Source organism: Penicillium argentinense, assembly GCF_028826775.1.
Source record: "Penicillium argentinense strain IBT 30761 chromosome Unknown utg000001l_segment0_segment0, whole genome shotgun sequence".
In the NCBI taxonomy this organism is placed as follows: Eukaryota; Fungi; Ascomycota; class Eurotiomycetes; order Eurotiales; family Aspergillaceae; genus Penicillium; species Penicillium argentinense.
Window position 1 is genome coordinate 1,449,944 of NW_026622660.1, and position 18,600 is coordinate 1,468,543.

General features: G+C 52.2%; 7 protein-coding genes across 7 annotated transcripts; 4 read left to right on the plus strand and 3 right to left on the minus strand.

Annotated features, from left to right (window-relative positions):
- Positions 1–324: 324 nt before the first annotated feature.
- On the plus strand, positions 325–1,287 carry N7532_000480 (inositol oxygenase; the record flags this gene model as incomplete). Its single annotated transcript, XM_056612984.1, has 1 exon — positions 325–1,287. The coding sequence occupies one exon, from the start codon at positions 325–327 to the stop codon at positions 1,285–1,287; it is 963 nt and encodes a 320-aa protein (XP_056480208.1).
- A 618-nt stretch (positions 1,288–1,905) lies between these two features.
- N7532_000481 (putative NAD binding Rossmann fold oxidoreductase) lies at positions 1,906–3,050 on the minus strand (the record flags this gene model as incomplete). The annotated part of the gene is made up of 2 exons (XM_056612985.1): positions 1,906–2,646; positions 2,724–3,050. The coding sequence occupies 2 exons, from the start codon at positions 3,048–3,050 to the stop codon at positions 1,906–1,908; spliced, it is 1,068 nt and encodes a 355-aa protein (XP_056480209.1).
- Positions 3,051–3,518: 468 nt separating this feature from the next.
- On the minus strand, positions 3,519–5,336 carry N7532_000482 (uncharacterized protein; the record flags this gene model as incomplete). The annotated part of the gene is made up of 4 exons (XM_056612986.1): positions 3,519–4,242; positions 4,301–4,437; positions 4,501–4,930; positions 5,131–5,336. 4 exons carry the CDS (start codon positions 5,334–5,336, stop codon positions 3,519–3,521), a joined length of 1,497 nt encoding a protein of 498 aa, XP_056480210.1.
- A 718-nt stretch (positions 5,337–6,054) lies between these two features.
- On the minus strand, positions 6,055–13,334 carry tor (putative TOR pathway phosphatidylinositol 3-kinase TorA; the record flags this gene model as incomplete). Its single annotated transcript, XM_056612987.1, has 4 exons — positions 6,055–6,444; positions 6,508–7,565; positions 7,633–13,143; positions 13,208–13,334. The coding sequence occupies 4 exons, from the start codon at positions 13,332–13,334 to the stop codon at positions 6,055–6,057; spliced, it is 7,086 nt and encodes a 2,361-aa protein (XP_056480211.1).
- A 1,220-nt stretch (positions 13,335–14,554) lies between these two features.
- N7532_000484 (SDR family oxidoreductase) lies at positions 14,555–15,785 on the plus strand (the record flags this gene model as incomplete). The annotated part of the gene is made up of 5 exons (XM_056612988.1): positions 14,555–14,576; positions 14,641–14,686; positions 14,744–14,876; positions 14,933–15,223; positions 15,279–15,785. 5 exons carry the CDS (start codon positions 14,555–14,557, stop codon positions 15,783–15,785), a joined length of 999 nt encoding a protein of 332 aa, XP_056480212.1.
- Positions 15,786–16,041: 256 nt separating this feature from the next.
- On the plus strand, positions 16,042–17,499 carry N7532_000485 (mitochondrial 37S ribosomal protein bS1m; the record flags this gene model as incomplete). The annotated part of the gene is made up of 1 exon (XM_056612989.1): positions 16,042–17,499. The coding sequence occupies one exon, from the start codon at positions 16,042–16,044 to the stop codon at positions 17,497–17,499; it is 1,458 nt and encodes a 485-aa protein (XP_056480213.1).
- Positions 17,500–17,918: 419 nt separating this feature from the next.
- On the plus strand, positions 17,919–18,480 carry N7532_000486 (40S ribosomal protein eS17; the record flags this gene model as incomplete). Its single annotated transcript, XM_056612990.1, has 3 exons — positions 17,919–17,939; positions 18,003–18,128; positions 18,202–18,480. 3 exons carry the CDS (start codon positions 17,919–17,921, stop codon positions 18,478–18,480), a joined length of 426 nt encoding a protein of 141 aa, XP_056480214.1.
- Between the last annotated feature and the right edge of the window lie 120 nt (positions 18,481–18,600).

Genomic DNA, 18,600 nt, shown 5'->3' on the forward strand with positions numbered 1-18,600 from the left:
TGCCCCACGATGCTTGTTCGCACCTGCTATCCCTGCAAATCATGGGCGATCGTATGGGGTTGCGGATTGCACACACAGCAATTTTCCCCGGCTGGCTGAACATCGGAAATCTGGACGCGGTTTGCCATTCTCTATAAAAATGGATCTACTCCGGCGTGTTACTTCAACTTCTCTTCAACGTACTCTCTCGTTACATCTTGACTTGCCATAGATCTGACTCTGGAAGTCTTCTGATCATACTATCCTTGGAGAAAAACCAAGAGTGACTAGCACCTTTTGACTCGCTCTTTCCACCCACATCCAAAAACGCACCACACATTCAAGATGGCACCCGTCGCCCTCGAGAATGCCCCGGCCCCCGTCTTCGCCAACAAGATGCGAGATGGTCAGGCGCTGGAGGAAACCTCCGATGCTATCGATGAGGTCAACGTCCTCAAGGCCAACATGAAGAAGGAAGCCGAGGGGAGGGATCTCTACGACGAGTCTGAGTTCGACAAGGAGAAGGACAAGACCAACTTCCGCCAGTATGAGGATGCATGTGACCGGGTCAAGAACTTCTACAAGGAGCAGCACACCAAGCAGACCGTCGCCTACAACCTGAAGGCTCGCCACGACTTCCACAGCAAGACCCGCGCCGAGATGACCGTCTGGGAGGCGATGGAGAAGCTGAACACCCTCATTGACGAGTCTGACCCCGACACCAGCCTGTCCCAGATCGAGCACCTCCTGCAGTCAGCCGAAGCTATCCGTCGTGATGGCAAGCCCCGCTGGATGCAGCTGACCGGTCTGATCCACGACCTCGGCAAGCTGCTCTTCTTCTACGACGCCCAGGGCCAGTGGGATGTCGTCGGCGACACTTTCCCTGTCGGCATCGGCTTCGACGAGCGCATTATCTACGGCCGAGACTCCTTCAAGGACAACGAGGACTTCGAGCACCCCGTCTATGACACCAAGTTCGGTATCTACAGCCCCGGTTGCGGTCTTGACAAGGTTATGCTCTCCTGGGGCCACGACGAATACCTGTACCACATTGCCAAGGAGCAGTCGACCCTGCCCGACGAGGCTCTGGCCATGATCCGCTACCACTCTTTCTACCCGTGGCACAGCGCCGGTGCCTACCACGAACTCATGGATGACCATGATAAGGAGATGCTTCGCGCTGTCAAGGCCTTCAACCCCTACGACCTATACAGCAAGAGCGACGGCATCCCTAGTGCCGAGGAGCTCAAGCCTTACTATATGGAGCTCATTGACGAGTACTTCCCTAACAAGGTCGTCCGGTGGTGAAGAACTGCATCTGAAACAAGAAAGAATTTCTAGAAGTTTGCACATTTCGGTTCTTGCCCACCCATTCTGAGATTCCCACTTTTATTTCTTTTTATTTTGTCGATCATGATGAAGCGTTTGAAACAAGTTTTAACGACTACGAAATGAATTTTCCCCGGTCCACATGAAATAGACCGTGCAAAGTTACTTGCATGAACCTCTCCTTGTTCAGTAGAAAATTGTAGCAATGGTTGTAAGAATCCGAGACCCGGCTTTTGTGCATGGCCCACATCACCAGGGCGGGACAGCTGGCCCTCGCCGGAACCTCACTTCCATGCCTGATCGGGCCGCATTTGCCGGCCACTCAGCAGTGCCCTGAATCAAATCATGCCCGGAGTATCGCACACACTGGCAGGCTTTTTAATGGTCTTCATACTTTATTAGTATTTTTAGATCGCAGCTTCAACTTAATGTTTACGGTTTTGTTCTATCAGGTATTGCTAGTGCAACTAAAGCATACTCATGGAGGCAGCGAACTACGTCTCATACTACGGTGGCAAGGATAAAATTTTGTAAAAAAATGCACTGTATATTTTATGCGCTATATCCAGATCTATCTCTAATCTTCTAATAAAATCATTAAAGACGAGCAGCCTCAATACGGTTGCCCTGCTCATCGAAGAAAATTTTCTGTCCGGTAATTAGAGACTCCTGGAGCGCAGCCCCAATGCGCACCGCTTGCACAGCAGCGGTCAGCTCCAAAGGAAGCGGCTTGTTGTCCAGGACAGCCGCAGCAAACTCGTTAGCCTCGGTAACGAAAGCGTACTCGAAGCGATCCCAGTAAGTCTGAGGAATCTCCCGGCGAATACCAGTGTCATCGAACAGGTTGACATGGTTCATAGCCGGCTGGGTGTTAACAGCCAATTTGCCCTTGGTACCAATGATCTCAGTCGTATCTTCCTGGCCGGCTGCCATCATACGCGAAGCGTAGAAGTACGCAATTCTGCCATCGTGGAACTCCACCAGTCCCACGGCGTTATCGCGGTCGTTGTGCTTGCGCAGATCAGGCTCCACAGCTGTGATACCCACCGCGGAGACGGACTTGACCTTGCTCTCAGCGCCAAAGAACCACAGCGTCAGGTCAATGTCGTGGATGGAGCAGTCGACGAAGATACCGCCAGAGAACTGGGCATATGCGACGAAGAAACCGGACGGGTCGAGCTTGTCGCAGGTTTGGCTGCGGAGGACGGAGGGCGCGCCGATGAGGCCGGCTTGCATCTTTGAGTAGGCGTCGCGGTAGGACTTATCGAAGCGGCGCGAGAATCCGCACATCACTTTCAGGTTTGGCTTCTTGGCTGCTGCGTCCACGACCGATTGGGACTATCCGGGGGTATATGTTAGCGACGGAAACGTCCCTAGTCGGTTTTACTATATAGACGGGAAATGACTAGACTCACAACTTCCACGCTAGTCGACAGCGGCTTCTCACAGAGAACGTGCTTGTCGGCCTCAATTGCCTTGATTGCCTGCTCAGCGTGCACCGCAGTCGCCGAGGCCACGACAATAGCTTCCAGACCCTCATGCTTCAGCATATCGTCATAGTTCTGGTACAGCTTCACACCAAAGGGCACCAGGTGTGTTTTGGCCCATTCGAGCTCGGCAGGGTCGGGCGAGCTGGCGGCGACGAGCTCGGCGCGAGGGGTGCGCTCGAGGAAGTTCAGAGCATGGCGCTTACCCATACGGCCGAGACCGGCGCAGCCGATCTTCATTCTGCGGGCGGACATTTTGGCAGACGAGTGAATGTGTGGAAAATGATGTTGCTATTCGTACACGCCGTGAAAAGGGGACGAGAAATAACGGATTGAGGCTGGGTTGAGGTCGGGAAGGGCGAAGCTACCCCGGCTTTTAAAGATCGGCGGATGCGGAGTCCATTCTCCGAGAACGTGGGGTCGGAAAGCGAGTTCCACGCTGCACCGCTACAACACTTTTGAGCTCCTACAAAATGGAGATGGCCTTGGAAGGCTATGCTAAAATGAATTGTACGCAAATCATATACAGAACGGACCCTTGGCCTACCTAGGGTACCTTTGGGATGGTGTCCTCGAGCATCATTTAAAGTCACCGCTCTTCGCAAACAGCGCGAGGGCATTAGTTGAGACACCGTTGCAAAGTTACAACAGCTAGCTACAGACACAGGAAGAGTGTGTATAAAAATGAAACCATGGATACAGTTCGACCTGTGAGTAACTCGCTTACAGCTCAGCCCTCTTCGATTCGCGACGGGCCTTGCGCTTCTCAAGGGCCGCGGGATCGACAAATCCGTCGCCGCGCATCCACGCCAGTCCTTTGCGCAGACCGCTACCTTGAACAGCCGACGGATTCGCCTCGAGGATCGAGCCGATCACCGCCCACGACAGCACCAGAATCCACATATCTCCACCGCGACGTCCCTTCCACAGGCCGCGGTTCACACCAGTCTTCCAGGCCGAGTCCACGGCAGCGCGGAAGAAATAAAGGAAAACACTGCGGCTGCTGCTCAGGAACAAGAACGGTAGTCCACCCAACGCACCGCTGAGGAAGAAGCGCTTGGTAGGCAGAGTCGAGCGGGGCAGGGTACTATTAAGCATGCAGACGCTGCCCCAGGCCGAGCCGATGGCCGCCGAGAGAACTGCAGTCATCACAATAATACGCTTGCAAATAGAATTGATGGAGGTTATCGGTTGACTGAGGATGCTCTTGATCTTGGGGATGCTCAGTGCCAGGGTCACTGTCGTCAGGAACCGCGCAAGGGGCGGCACCGAGAGCAGAATGTGGTGCAGAAATGCGGTGCTACAGCTTGGTACCCCGGGATGAAGCAGCGCGCAAGAGAGCTGTGTGATTGATGGGTGTGCGGGACCTGTGATCGGAGAGATGGCCTTGACCGAGGAGGGCAAGATATTGGGATCGCCTGGGTGCAGAATGGGTGACACGAATGCCCTGGATATTGTTAGTCCTCGATATATTCATAGTATTAAGCTAATTGGTCAGTACTTACGGCCAGCGCAAATCCGCAATAGATGCCAGGGAGTCCACGATCTGCTCTTTCTCCGGCCAGGCAATGTTGGCAGGGAGCGACTCCGGTCGGTCTGGAATATAGCTCGGGGAGAGCTTCATGATGACATTACCGAACCACTATCAGATAGGTCAGCTTTATTTTGGATTATTTTTAATGGATGCTTTTGCCCGGAGGCTTACCTTGGGCGTGGTCTCGCGATCAAATACGAACGCATGGAAAAGCTGGGCGCACGACACGGGCATCAGCAGCCAGCTGCCGAACCACCATGGGCGCTTCCCGAGCAGTCCCTTTGAATTCACGAGATTGAAAAGAAATTCTAGACTCCGCGTACTCCAGTAAATCGCCCCGGTGAGACGAAGCTGTTCCTGGGGCATGATTCCTACGGCAAACCCCGCCAAACTTGCGCCGATGGCCGGGGCAAAGCGTGAAGTAAGTGCACGCGAGATTCGCGGGTTCCGCTCGCGGAACGGCTTCGCGTCATCGGTGCGCAGATTTGCCCGAAGTCGGACGAGGAATCGGTAGAGCAGACGGTGGAGGAGGAGCAAGAGGGACAGGGAAAAGGAAAGACGGAGTGTTGGAGAACGATGAAGCGGGACACGGGGTTTCTTTCTGGGAGAGCGCCAAAAATATTGTTAGTTGGGAATAGAACGAAAGTGCATGTAGTTGAATGAGTTGCGAAAGAGAAACTGTCTTACTCTGTAGCACCACCTCGAAAGCGACTTGTGACGATCTCCAGCAGCTTCACTACGAGCCCAGAGCCCACAAAAGACGAAGTGATGCGCGCAGAGCCGCCTCATTGTGACGGTTACTCGAGTGGGACATCGCATCGAAGCTGGAGGGGGTAGGAAGCTTTCCCCGGGCGCTGGGGGGCGCGCTTGACTGTGATGGCGTGGAGGGCGCGGTACTCTTTGGCGCTGAGGGAGAGGCGCAGAGCATTTTGGAGCACCGGGTGGATGTCGGGTGCCTTCTCAGAAGCTCCCGCAGGAGCGCCTGGGGCGGCCTCTGAGCTCGACATGGTGGGCTTGGTCCAGGATACCAGCTCAACCGCCCATGTTGGTATGGGAAGTTGAGAAGGGGGAAGTTGCGGGAGAGGAGGTTCTCCGCTTCAGACCGACCTCGGCTGGAATTCCAGCGTGCCCACTCTGTCCGCGCGGTCCATCCATCATTGGAATCTGACGCTTCAGTGTGTCAACACCACGCAACAAGCACTTAGTATAACACAGATTGTTTATTGCTGATATTTCAGTAACCTCCTTGGAGTTTCGCATTGCCCAGCGTAGTTATCGGTCTACCCCGGATTCCCCAGTCACATGCAAGGAACGGGCCACGTCATCGGGAGGGCACAAATATATACTACATATATCCAAGGTACGTATTTTCTAAGGGCTGACAACAAGAGTGCAAGAAATCTAGATTCAAGTACAAGAAACAGGATATCTTGTGCTCCATTACTGTTGAATCAACAAAATCTAGAGCGGCGACCCAGTCCAGACCTCATTATGGACTCTCAGGCCATGCTATAGCAATAAGCTGCAAGGAGTAGACACCCCAAAAGGACAAAAAGAGCAATTATGAAAACAGCAAAATAAGGGGCCCCTGTAAATACAAGAGGAAAGAAAGAGAGAAATCGGCAGCGCATATCAGAAGAAGAAACTCATCATGTCACATCACATAACCATGCCGGGAAGCACCAGGAGAGGAGCAAGTCTCCAGCCGCAAGAAACAAGTATCGTTCACCAAAAACTGCACCAGCCGATCCAGTGCTGGCAAATATTTTCCACACTGGTAGCCTGCGCAAGCAGCTTGTCAACCTGGTCGCTAACGTTGAGCTCTTCATAGTGCTTGAAGTCGCGTCCGGTGAGCTTCTCCTTGACCCTAGCAAGGACCTGGAGAGCACGCGCGTTCTGAGCTTCACGAGCCTCGGCCGGAACTCCTTCTTGGGTATCAAGAATGCCGCCTTCCAGGATTGATGGACGACGGTGGCGGTTGTAAGTGTTGGATTGGACACCATGTTCGGCGTTGATGCCTTCGATGATGGACTGGCGGCGTTCGGCTGTGAGAGAAACTCGGTCGGGGGATTCCTGAGCCCCAAGGCGCCAGTTGATCAAGGGATCGTGAATGAACTAAAGAATATGTTAGTTGCCGTCTTCCAACGGAGACAGCAAGGAAGCAACCCGAGAACTTACAGCTTCCAAAACGGCCATCAGGGAGTCCTTGTTCTCTCGGAGAACACGCATCACAGCCTCGCACGTAATACGGTAGCTTCCCTCGATGTTGCTCACTTCCATCGCGAAAGTCAACATGCGAGTGAGACGGAATGGAACCCGCTCGGGATACTTTTCACGGTGCATGGCCACCTCGAAACAGTCACCGAAATCAATATGAACGACACGGCCAGTCATGCGATCCAGCAGCAAATTGGAAGGATGACGGTCACCAAGACCCAGAATGTAGCCGACCATGGACATAACACCCAATGATCGAGTATAGTTTGTACGTCGCTCAAGCCAGGCTTCAGAGCTCTTACTCTTGAGCCATAGCACCCGATACAAGTCCTTGCCGGTGGTATTGTCCATGGCATACCCGAAGACCTCAACCTTCTGCATCAGTGTGAGGCTATCGTAGTCCGGCGCCATTTGAAGCATGATGCGATGCTCAATATTGAGTAGAATGCGGCGACTTTCACGGTACTCTTTGATCAATGCGTGCAAGGTGTCACTGTTTGATACCCATCCCAGGAGACCAGAGCTCTGAGACAAGGGAATCGCGGGAAATCGCTGGACGGAGAGATGACGCTTGAAGCTCTCGCCGTCATTATCCAGAAGAGTGTTGCAGAGACCAAAGAGCTGCATTACTCGTTCATCTTGTCGAATATCCTCGTGACCCTTGAGAGCGTACATGTATGAACTTCCATTGCTACCCTTGAGAGTCATCCGGCGAGGGCGCTTCTTGGTTTGCAAAACATGCAGGATAGGGTCGAAGCTGATGATACGAATGACGGGGCGACCACTCTGGTAAGTTCCCGGAACAGCTAAGTCGAGATCAGAGCAGTCCTTGAGGCGGGGTGAGACGTATTTGAGATCAAGGATCGACAGCTGCGGAAGTTGTCGGCTGATCTTGCGGAACACAGTATAGTAGAGATCCCACGCCTGGTTGAGATCACCGATCTCCTGTGTTTGACGGTAAAGCATGCAGTAATGCTTGGCTTCTGCGAGGTCACGGCCAAACGCCTGCGCAAAAGACACTTCACGGAGGGTTTCGGCGCCCTTGTCCAGCATGTCGTGCAGGGGGAGCCAGGGTTGCGAACATACCCTCGACATTAGAATCACCGAAGTAGAGGCGCGACGCTTCTTCCAGGCCTTCATGCCAGAGTTCATGCCACAATACGGCAACTCGGATCAACTCGTGACTGACAAGATCGGCTTGCTCAACAAGCTTGGCACTATGCTGCCGCATGCTTTCCATGATGTTGCTGGCTGACTGCGAGCGGCGAGTCACATTTGATTTCATAGCCACCGTCAATGGATAGACCAAGGCCTGGGGATGTGTTTTGCCAACTTCGGCGAGGAGTCGATGAACCGACCCGCGAACCCTAATGTTGGGTTGATTGATTCGCGCAATCAGCTGAGGAGTGACGGCGAGCCAGGTATCGATGTTGACGCTGGTGAATCCCTCAGTAACAACAGTATTGACCTCGTGGTCGCCGCCGTGAGTGAACCACAGCGTAAGCAATCTCAGAGTGTCTTGTAAGGAAGAAGTTGAGGACAACGCGATAGACCGCAGGAAACCACGAATGGCAGGAATGACGTGCTCTGTTACAATGTGCGCAGGGACTGGAGCAGGCTTGGTGTCTCGGTTGGCTTGATTCGAAATTGTCGTGACAACCTCAAAGTTTGCCAAAGCCCAAGAGTGCCAGGCTTTGTATGAATCGCGATTATACTGGGTAGCTGCTGAGTAGGCACTGAGCACCTCACGAACATACTCTGCTCGCCAATCGCCCTTCTGAAGAGCAGTTTGCCACTCTCCTAGACGCAGGTAACTCTTGGAGAGCAACCTTTTGAACTTGGCGACATCACCAACCCGTTCACGCAGGTTGATGGCTTCAGGATGGGTCGGGTCTGCCATACCGTTCACGCCATTGATTCCGTGGTGCTCATTGTGTGAGACCATCAGGGTGTTGTATTTGGACAAGTCATCACTCAAATCAGCAGTGAATTCTTTGAGCATCTCGAGGGCGTCTTGCTGATGTCCATTTGCCCAGCTGAACTTCAGTCGAGCATATGTAACTTCGGGAGGCGAGATGGTACGGGTACCAGAAGCATCTGAAACGACTGTTTCGAGCGAAGCAAGCGATCTCTCCGCAAGGGCCATGCGATTAGACTTGCGGCAGAGATTGGCGAACTTGATTGACATATCAAGGTTCTCACGCGGCGCAGTGACGAGAGCCCTGACCTTGAACATGCGTTGCCACACCTCCACATTCTGCTGGCATCCAAGCAGCCGCTGATTCCAGGTTTGGCGCATGGCCTCTTGCTTCTCTGGATCTCCGACATTCTGCTTGTATGTGATGATCTCCTCCAACTCGGCAAGCATCTGGACTCGGACGACAACGTTGTATGCCCGGTTGTACGATTCTCCAAGGAGCGCAGACAACTCTGTGTCGAGCCCATTTCGTGCCTTTTCAATGTACATGTTGGCTTCGTCGAACTGGTTGCGGTGGATGGCGAGGATGGCGCCGAAGAAGGACCGATCCGGAGATTGCTCCTTCATGACACCAAGATAGGAATCCATGAGCTCCCACTGTCCACGGCCCCATGCGGCAGCAGCGGCCAGAGGAGCGATAGCCCGACGGTGCTCCAGTGATGCTTGATTCCATTTCTCTTGCGCCAGGTCTGAAAGAACCTTCCATTCTCCAAGAGCGTGTAAACAGCGCATCTTACCCATGGTGATACCGAAGCTGTCGGGGTCGGTTTTCTCGCGGCGTTTATAGGCAGCCAAGGCCTCATCCCATCGTTGAAGCTTCTCGAACCAGGTTTCCTTTAGCTCCACGTCACGGTAGGCTTGTGCCTTGCGCAAAATACCAATAGCGGCATCTGATTGCTGCAACTGGTTGTTGATGGTGATGAGAGCTTCAACAGCACCCGAATTTTGATCTTGCTCAAACTCAAGCTCCTTGTAATGGAGTGCTTTGGCGAAAGCATGGCACTTCGCAGCATATTTCCCAAGTGTCCGAATGTCAATTGGGAGTGCTTTGTCGTCATGTTCCATGAACTCAGCAAGATTGAGAAGAATTTGAAGAATCTCGGGGGAGATGTTTGGCGACGTAAGTGCCTTTTCGATCGATCGGACCAGCTCCTCTTGATACTGGTCATAAAGTTCGGTCCAGCAAGACACGAATGCAGCGTTGAAAAGATCCCTAGCGAGCGGTTGGTAAATGCCAGCCAAACTGGCACATGCCCGCAGAGCTGGGGATGGAGATTCCTTGAGAAGCTCTACGCTGAAACGACGAATCCACTCTTGCCAATCTTCCCGGGTGGACTTTTGTGACGCATCCCAAGCATTCTTCAGGTGTTGCTGATTCACAACAATCTTCTTCTGGCCAATTTCCGCGAAGCTGGTGTCATCGGCAGGATAGGCGTAATTTTCTTCAGGATTCAGATCTTGAGGCAGTGGATCTCCCTTTTGGAGCTTCGTCACCAGGATCTGGTAGTTGACATGTGTGATCTGGTGCTGCTTGAGGACCTTGTTCAATAGATGGATGTAGTGAGTAAAGTCTTGCCCAAGCTGGAAAATGAGTGCGCAAACGCAGTCTAGAGCAGCCTGTCGCAATACTCGGTCCCCGCTAGCAACTACCCGTGATAGGGAATGGACCATGAGAGATGCAAAGTCGGAAACGTTCACTTGACGAGAAAGCTTTGTCAGGCTGTCAATCGCAGATTTGCGGATACTTTGCGGATTTTGTTGTCGATCAAAGAGACGGACAATGGAAGGAATTATCAGGTGCATGTATTCCTCGCCACTAGATCCAAAGATCAGGAAAGCATGGAGAATTTTCTCTGATGGTTGACGGCGTGGTGTTGAGTCCTTCTCTAAAGTATCAAGCATCAACGGAACCAGGCGAGCGAGAAACTTTCTGAATTCTCCTTCGAGAGACCTAGCAATGGCTTCGACCAGAGATAGGATAGTACCTTGGACTTGGTAGGAAGCATCCCAGAATTCACGGATCACGTCAATAATTTCTGGTAGGAATGCACGAATGTGCTGCCGCACAATGTTAACTAAGATGGCCATCTGGTTGAAGTAAGACTCAAGACGGCTAGGTGGAGAGCTCCTTATGACCGAAATGAAAGCCGGGACGATTTGCCCAAGGAACGGAACACACTTAAGACCAAGGGTCTTGAAGATAGTTACAATGGCATCGATGACAGCAGAATGGTATTGGACCAGGGAGTTCTCACGCAAGATATTTTGCAGCAAGGTATGGATGACCACGGTGGGGTAATACTCCTCGTTGGAGGGAGTGAGGCCCTGCATGATTAAGGCAACATCCGAGACATTCTGTATTTCATTGATGTGGTGGACATCGGGCTCAATGTCACTGATTTGCTGGTATTTGTAGGGATCCAGAGCTCCAAGGACACCGACGAGCTTGATGGTTTCTTTTCTCAAAGCTCCTGTGGGCTCGGTCTTGATTATGTTGATCAAAACATCGAGAAGATGAGGATAATCAATATAAGGCTCGATGACGTAGCCCGAGTTGCCAGCTAGTTGTCCCAAAGTCTTCAACGCGGCTTCACGTTTTGTATGAGAAGAAAGATCCTGGAGTGAATCCAAGATAATGGGCATGATCTGTGGAAGATACCGCCTCATTTCGCCTCCGCCAACATTGGCGAGCTCGCCAACCGCTTTCAACGTGACGGCAGCAACGCCGGGATTGGTGTCTGTTGACTTTGGCAACAGTGCTGTTACCATGGGGTCGACGTAGGACCTGATGAGCTTGGTTGCATTGGAGACGAACAGGCTGATCAGCTGCGCGGTCTCTTCTTTTTGGCGAGCCGTGTTGGCAAAGCCTAGCCCGGTCAGAAGGTTGACCAACAGTTTTCGCAGTGGTGGGAAGACATATGCTGGGTTGACACTGGAGAGACGACCGATAATACATATCGCGGCTTCTTTGACTTCGAAAACCTCATCATTGACTGCCAGGAATAAACAGCGAATATTTTCTGGTCGCGCCAAATGACGATCGAACTTGCGATCCAATGACCACAGTACAGTCCGCCGGATTTCTGGATCGGGGTCGCCGATGCCAACGGTCAGAAGCTTGTCAATCACTTCACTGACGACCTGGATCGAGTGACCACTAGTCTGGTTGATAATCGGGTCGTGCACGAAGAGCTGACAGCAAGTGAGTGCCGATGCTTTCCGAATCTCAGGATTATCGTTTTCGACATAGTTGATGGCAACATCGCGCACAAACTCGTTCAAGATATGGCCAGAGAAGTCAAAGCTTCCGAGGGTGTGGAGAGCCAGCGCAATCTCAGGGTCGGTGTGGGAGTCTTGGGCTGCAAAGTCCTTCGCAAACGAGGGCATTGGAGGCAAGCGATGCTCGGGACACCCCAGTGGCCGAAATGGCGTTCCGCACAGAATGATGCTCAGCATATCAAGGAGCTTTTCTTGAATAGCGGGCTTGATTGGGGGGATGTAGTGTGCCATGTCAACCAGGGCCTGAGTCAATGATTTGCTGAGGCCGCAAGCAAAGATGGGATCAAGAAGAGCCTCCATATATTTGCTGAGGGCTTGCCCCACAGCCAGGGAAAGCATGCTGATGCACTCAAACATCGGGGCCTCATTCACGCTCGCCCGGCTCCTCGCTTTCATAGCAAGTCCCTCTCGGATGTATATGATGATTCCATCAAGGTACCCTGCAATTGCCGGTCCAACTGCATTTGCAATCTTGCCAATCGCGATAAATGCCGAGTTCCGCTCCTTGTCCCTCTTGAGTTGAGCTTGGAGATAAATCATGAATCGGTGTAGGTAGGTCTCGATAAAGTCGGTAGGGGCGTAGGATGCTAGGATAGGAATGGTAAGGACGACTTGGGTGCGGATCTTGGGATCTCGGTGGTCCTTGAGGCGAAGGACAATTTCGCAAGCATTTCTATAGTGCTCTTTCATGAACATGGTACCCTTCAGAATCAGCTCTTTCAGAATTAAAAGTGATCCGTGAATCCAGTCGATATTGTGGGATTTTAGACCCAGCAGTGCCTCATCGTAAATCCTGGCGAACCAAGACTGCCGCACTTGTGCATCACGAGCGACAATGATCTCGAAGCATTTTCCAACAGCCTCCGCTGCGGTTTCTCGAATCAATACCTTGGGGTCTCGTAGCGCAACCCAGACGAGCTCAAAGATCTGGGGTACGAAGCCGTAGAGAAGTGTCGGCGAACCCTTCGCAAGCTCCCCGATCACAAGCACAGCTGCGAAACGCCGACTTTCTTGTCGTTCTGACTGCAGCCATTCTAGAGCCGACTGGATCTCACTTTCCACTAACTCCGCGGTGAGAGCCCCACCCGGCTTTGCCAGACGTCCCAGCGACCGAGCTGCGTAAACCAACACGACATTGTCATTGCTTCGAAGGGCGCTCCGTAGGTAGCTGGCAAAGCGTGTTGTTTTCTGGGCCGCGTCGACTCCATCGAAATCGATCAATCGGTCAAGTGCTAGGAGGCCGCCGATTCGTTCATTCGCATCGTTACCCGTCACCACGAGCTGGGCGATCCGTTGGCTGACCGTATTGTAGTACTCCACGAACCTCTCGGAAGGCCAGTCTAGAGGGAGAGGAGATGTTAGCACGTTGTCAGAACCTCCTGAGGTATGGGATGTCGCCCGCACCTCGTGAGACCGAGAGGACGTTGTCATAGAGCTCGTAGGCAGCTCGAAGTCGGATCTCCTCGTTCTTCGACTTCAGCTCTGTAAATAATCGCTGAGTCACGTCGGTAATAGGGCCTGTTTGCGCCATGATTGCGAGACGCGGCCCCGGGTGGACATTTGAAGCCGACCTCTTGGGAAAGCTGAGGCGCAGGTCGCATGGACTTGGAGGAGGGAAGGTCGGGCGTGATGCTCAGGTTGGAGAACCGTCGCGCACGGGCCACCGCCTTTCACCGCGCGGGAACTGGAACGGGTCGCCCTTTCGCTGTAGTCGAAACTTGCGCTCTAGAATAAATTCCAAGAATTTGAAGCATGCGTGGCTCGAGATCTTCCAGGTGTTTTTTTATGTTATCTTTTCAGAATGCAATGATCTCGCAGTGCCTTCAGAGATCTAGGTGCTTGTGTGTGATGTGAATCTATACCATCTTGCAAGACACGTCGGGGGCCTAGGCTACCGAATCCTAATAGCATATCACAAGCCCATACGAGCTCTACTATACGGAGTTTACTCGAACATAGTTGCTTCCTATCTCTACCACGTATTGAAAACACGTCAGGGTACCTGATACTCTCTCGTTCCACCAAGCTGTCCCAGGATGATAACTAACTAGTTAGTTACTAGGACAATGGTTACTAATCAACTTGTGCATGAAACCGGTCACCGATTTAAGGTCTTCAGAAAGAAGCATTTGACTTGGGCTAAACTCTGGAGTTTGTCTTGCACTATCCTACTTTTCATGTGTGTATTCAATCTGCATGGTGTCCAATGGGAACCTAGTTAATCACGTTCTGCAGGCGACGTCATCCCTGCTAGTACCAAGCTTTTAAGATCAGCTCTCTACAAAAGGTCTGACTGGAGATTGCATCTTCCTCAAGAGAAAAATCGCTCGTGGCTATTTTGTAGGTTTACAGGTATATGCGGTCAGCGCACGTAAATGTGAGACAAAATGATCCGGTTATCATATCTCCATTGCTCCGACGATAGCGATTTGATGATCGACTCACAGTGTATGACGGATGTGACTGCTGACAGTTTCATATAGAGAGTGCAATACAATATACGGAGATACACGGGTTTATAGCACGACTAACTCCTACCTTCCATCAAAAGCGGCAATACTATGCCGATTATGCTTATTTGTAAGCGACACTGCACCTCCGAGCCGGTGGAATGTGGTGGGGGTGATGACGGGATCGAGGGGTACGGAGACCATAAAAGCTGAGGAGGTCCTCGACTTCACAAAGCGTTCTAATTCAAATTCTTACCCACTTCACCACTGTTAGATCGCATAGGTACTCTCAATCGGCAATATGGTCAAAATTCTCCTCACAGGTAAGTGGACGACAAGCAATCACCAACTCACGTCATGGATCTAACCAACTGCAATAGGCGCCAGCGGCTTTCATTGCTGCCCATGTCCTTGATATTTTGCTAGAACATGGGTAATGTGCATTTTGAATTGTGATGCTTTCTCAGTGCTGACAGCAGTGGACTTTTAGATTCGAGACTGTGGTTACTGTCCGATCGGAAGAAAAGGGCAAGCGAATCATCGAGGCCCATCCTCACACGCCCAAGGAGAAGCTGTCCTATGTTATCGTCAAGGACGTTGCTCAAGAGGGAGCATTCGAAGAGGTCAGAAAGAAGTCTCTGGCACCTCATAAGCTCATAATGCTGACATGCTCGAACAGGCGGTCAAATCGAATCCACCGTTTGATTATGTTCTTCACACGGCATCGCCGTTCCACTTCAACGTCCAAGATCCAGTAAAGGACTTCCTGGACCCTGCTATCAAAGGAACTACCGGTATTCTGAAAGCCGTCAAGGCCCATGCGCCTACGGTGAAGCGGGTTGTCATCACATCTTCATTCGCTGCAATTGTGAACCCCAAGCAGCACCCGACGGTGTACAGTGAGAAAGACTGGAATCCAGTTACCTGGGAAGAAGCTATGGATCATGCCAATGTTTACCGGGCAAGCAAGGTGCAGTATCGTGGGCCTCGGCGGATCAGAGTCCTTTATTGACCATTTCTCGCAGACATTCGCCGAGAAAGCCGCCTGGGACTTCGTGGCCAACGAAAAGCCAAACTTCAATGTTGCAACTATCAACCCACCTCTGGTGCTGGGTCCAATTGTTCATTACCTGAATTCATTGGAGGCAGTCAACACATCGAACCAACGTCTACGAAACATCATCCAAGGTCAGATGAAGGAGAAGATTGCTCCGACGGGGACATTCCTGTGGGTAGATGTTCGAGATGTTGCACTTGCACATGTCCGTGCTATTGAGGTCAACGAGGCTGGCGGTCAGAGGTTCTTTGTCACCGCTGGTTATTTCTCCAACAAGGATCTCGTCGACATCACTCGCCAGAGTCATCCTGAATTAGAGTCAAAGCTTCCGCCCAAGGACTCGCCCAGTGACCTCCCAGAAAACATATATGGGATTGACAATCAACGGTCACAACAGGTTTTGGGACTCAAATATCGCACGTTGCAGCAATCGGTCTCTGATAGTATTGACTCTTTGCTGGCCGTTGGTGCGTAGTGGGGATATTAAATCACGGGAACGCGATCAATTAGACGGCTTATGGAGAGAAAATAGAACCTTCCCATATACTGAAAAATCAAGAACATTGCCTAAATCCAGATAATAGTACTCGTTGCTAGTGACCCACCGGCCACTACGTATGGGGAACTGCATTTTAGGTCACTACGCCTCACCGTATCGGCTTGACCCGTGTTCCGAGCCAACTTTTCTGCGCAAGCCCCGTCCAGCTCCATCACATCGTCAATTGAGCAAGATGGCGGCCGCAAGGGTATCGCCTACGGCGAATCTTCTGCGAAAGTCCCGTTTGTTCGCACTCCCACAGGCCTTGCAGCCTCCTCAGGATCCGCCCTCGTCCAGGATCGTTTTCGAATCCGAGACCGCGACACTTCCTCACCCTACCCGGGCATCAATCGTGACACCACAGTCTTCGCTAGCTCGGGGCGATTGGGGTCTGAAGCGACCTTTGCCGGCAAAGTCGACATCGGAGAAATCATCGAGACCTGTTGTTCGCATGAACGCCCTCGATACCTACGAACATGTCACCGATTTCGAGTCCGCGGCCGATCATACCATGACCCTGGAAAAGTTCCAAGAATTGCACATGCCAATGTCGCTTCCCTCCAAGGTTAACTACGCAACAAGCATGACTCCGCGCCATCAGAGTCCGTTTGAAACCTTTGTCGATAACACGGAAACCAGTAAGGCGCTCGGGGAGGCCGGAGCCAAACAATTTCGACACACCGGACCTTGGCTTGCGGGACAGACTGAGGCGGAATTCGCAGCTTACCTGAAGCAAATCCGTCGCCAGAAGCCGGAATTGCTCCAGAAGATGCGTGAGAGATATGACGCCAAACGCTACGCCGAGGCGCGGAAACAGGCCCAGGACAACGGGGAAGACCTCGAGAAGGTCCAGACCCCCAAGGTCACCGATGCGGAGTTCAGTACATATATCAAATCTCTTCGTGAGGACCCGTTTGCCCTTGGCCCCGCTGTCTTCGAGTTGCTCGACCTTCCTTCATCCCCTGCTGTGCCCAGCGAGCGCATCGGCCACAAGTACTACCAGTCCCCGGGAACCAAGCTTTCCGCCCCCGAATATGCCGTGACTGGCCCCCCGAAGACGCACCCATCTGCTGGTCTGTCCTATACTCGAACACACGCTTCGGTATACAACCATCCTCAACATGGTCCGCAAGCTTACCAGAAGCCCGTCGAGGCTCGCATCTTGCGCCCCAAGGGTAGATTCAAGGGACGCGTGTCGAAAGCTATTGCTGGTGTTGGTGGTATTGCTGTGGAGGACTTGAATGCCATGACCTTTATTGATCAGGGTACACCTCCGGGCCTTACTGCCTTCGACGCAACTATCCCGGGTGGTGCCAAATATTGGGTCTCGCCCATCCGTGCCTCGGTCGATTCTGACGGCCGCATTGGTCTTTCTTCTTACCGTGCTGGAACAGCGGCCAAAACTCCCTACGGAATCCAGGACTACAAGAAGCCACATCTCACCAGCATCACAGAAGCAGCTCAACGCGATGCTAATGTCGTTCCGCGCATGGACGCCCGCCGCTTTGTCTCCCCCCGTTTCAGGGCCACTTCGGAGGCCGCCCCCCATTACAGAGCCACTTCAGAGCCTACCCCCAGGCAGCCCATGAAGGGGACTGAAGATATTGCCCGCAGCCTCATGGAAAACTTGAACTCTTCCAAGGGGAACTAGAAGTGCACAATGAGTGTCCAAGGACTGGCCGGTGGACGATATTCGCAAAGATTTGTACGATTAGATTTGCTGCTAGTGTAAAGCTACTCCCATTACCCTTTCAAACATGTTATATAAACCAGTTGCATCATTCTCATTATTTTGAAACCATAAGCCAACTCAGTGTCAAAATTTTGTCGACTAAAGATCAAATAGCTAGTCACGTACACACCTTAGGCTTGACATTACCCTTACCGCCCGGCAGAATAACCAATTACATAATCGAACACGGTCACGTGGTTGGTTAGGGCTTTCTGCCAAGGTTAGGGCATAGTCCCACACCGCACTAAGCGAGTGCGCCTGTAGACCCCATCCAGCTCGCCGACACTGGAAGTTCCTCGTCTTGAACATCCGTCCACGTCCAGCCAACATACGCCAAAATGGGTCGCGTCCGTACTAAGGTAAGGAAAAAATCGATGCATACTTTAGAACGAATTAACACTGACTGATTTACTTCCCAATAGACCGTCAAGCGGTCCGCCAAGGTCATCATTGAGCGCTACTACCCCAAGTTGACTCTGGACTTCGAGACCAACAAGCGCATCTGCGATGAGATCGCAATCATTGCTTCCAAGCGCCTGCGCAACAAGGTACGAATCACATGGTTTTCGCATATGCTCGAATCTACGAGAGGACGGAATTCTGACTGTCTCCTTCCCACAGATTGCCGGTTACACCACCCACTTGATGAAGCGTATCCAGCGTGGCCCCGTCCGCGGTATCTCCTTCAAGCTTCAGGAGGAGGAGCGTGAGCGCAAGGACCAGTACGTCCCTGAGGTCTCCGCTCTGGATGTTTCCCAGACCGAGTCCGGCCAGCTCGACGTCGACACCGACACCAAGGACCTGCTCAAGTCCATGGGCTTCGACAACCTCAAGGTCAACGTCGTCACCGTCAGCCAGCAGCAGCAGGTCGACCGCCCCCGCCGCTTCGGTCCCCGCTAAATCCAGCACTCTGGAGAACCACCTCGGAAAACTGAAAAAAGTCTTTTGTCTGCGGCCGACTCCTGGCGTTTCCCATAACGACACTTTTTCTGGCTGGCTCTCTTCTCGGCTATTACGGTT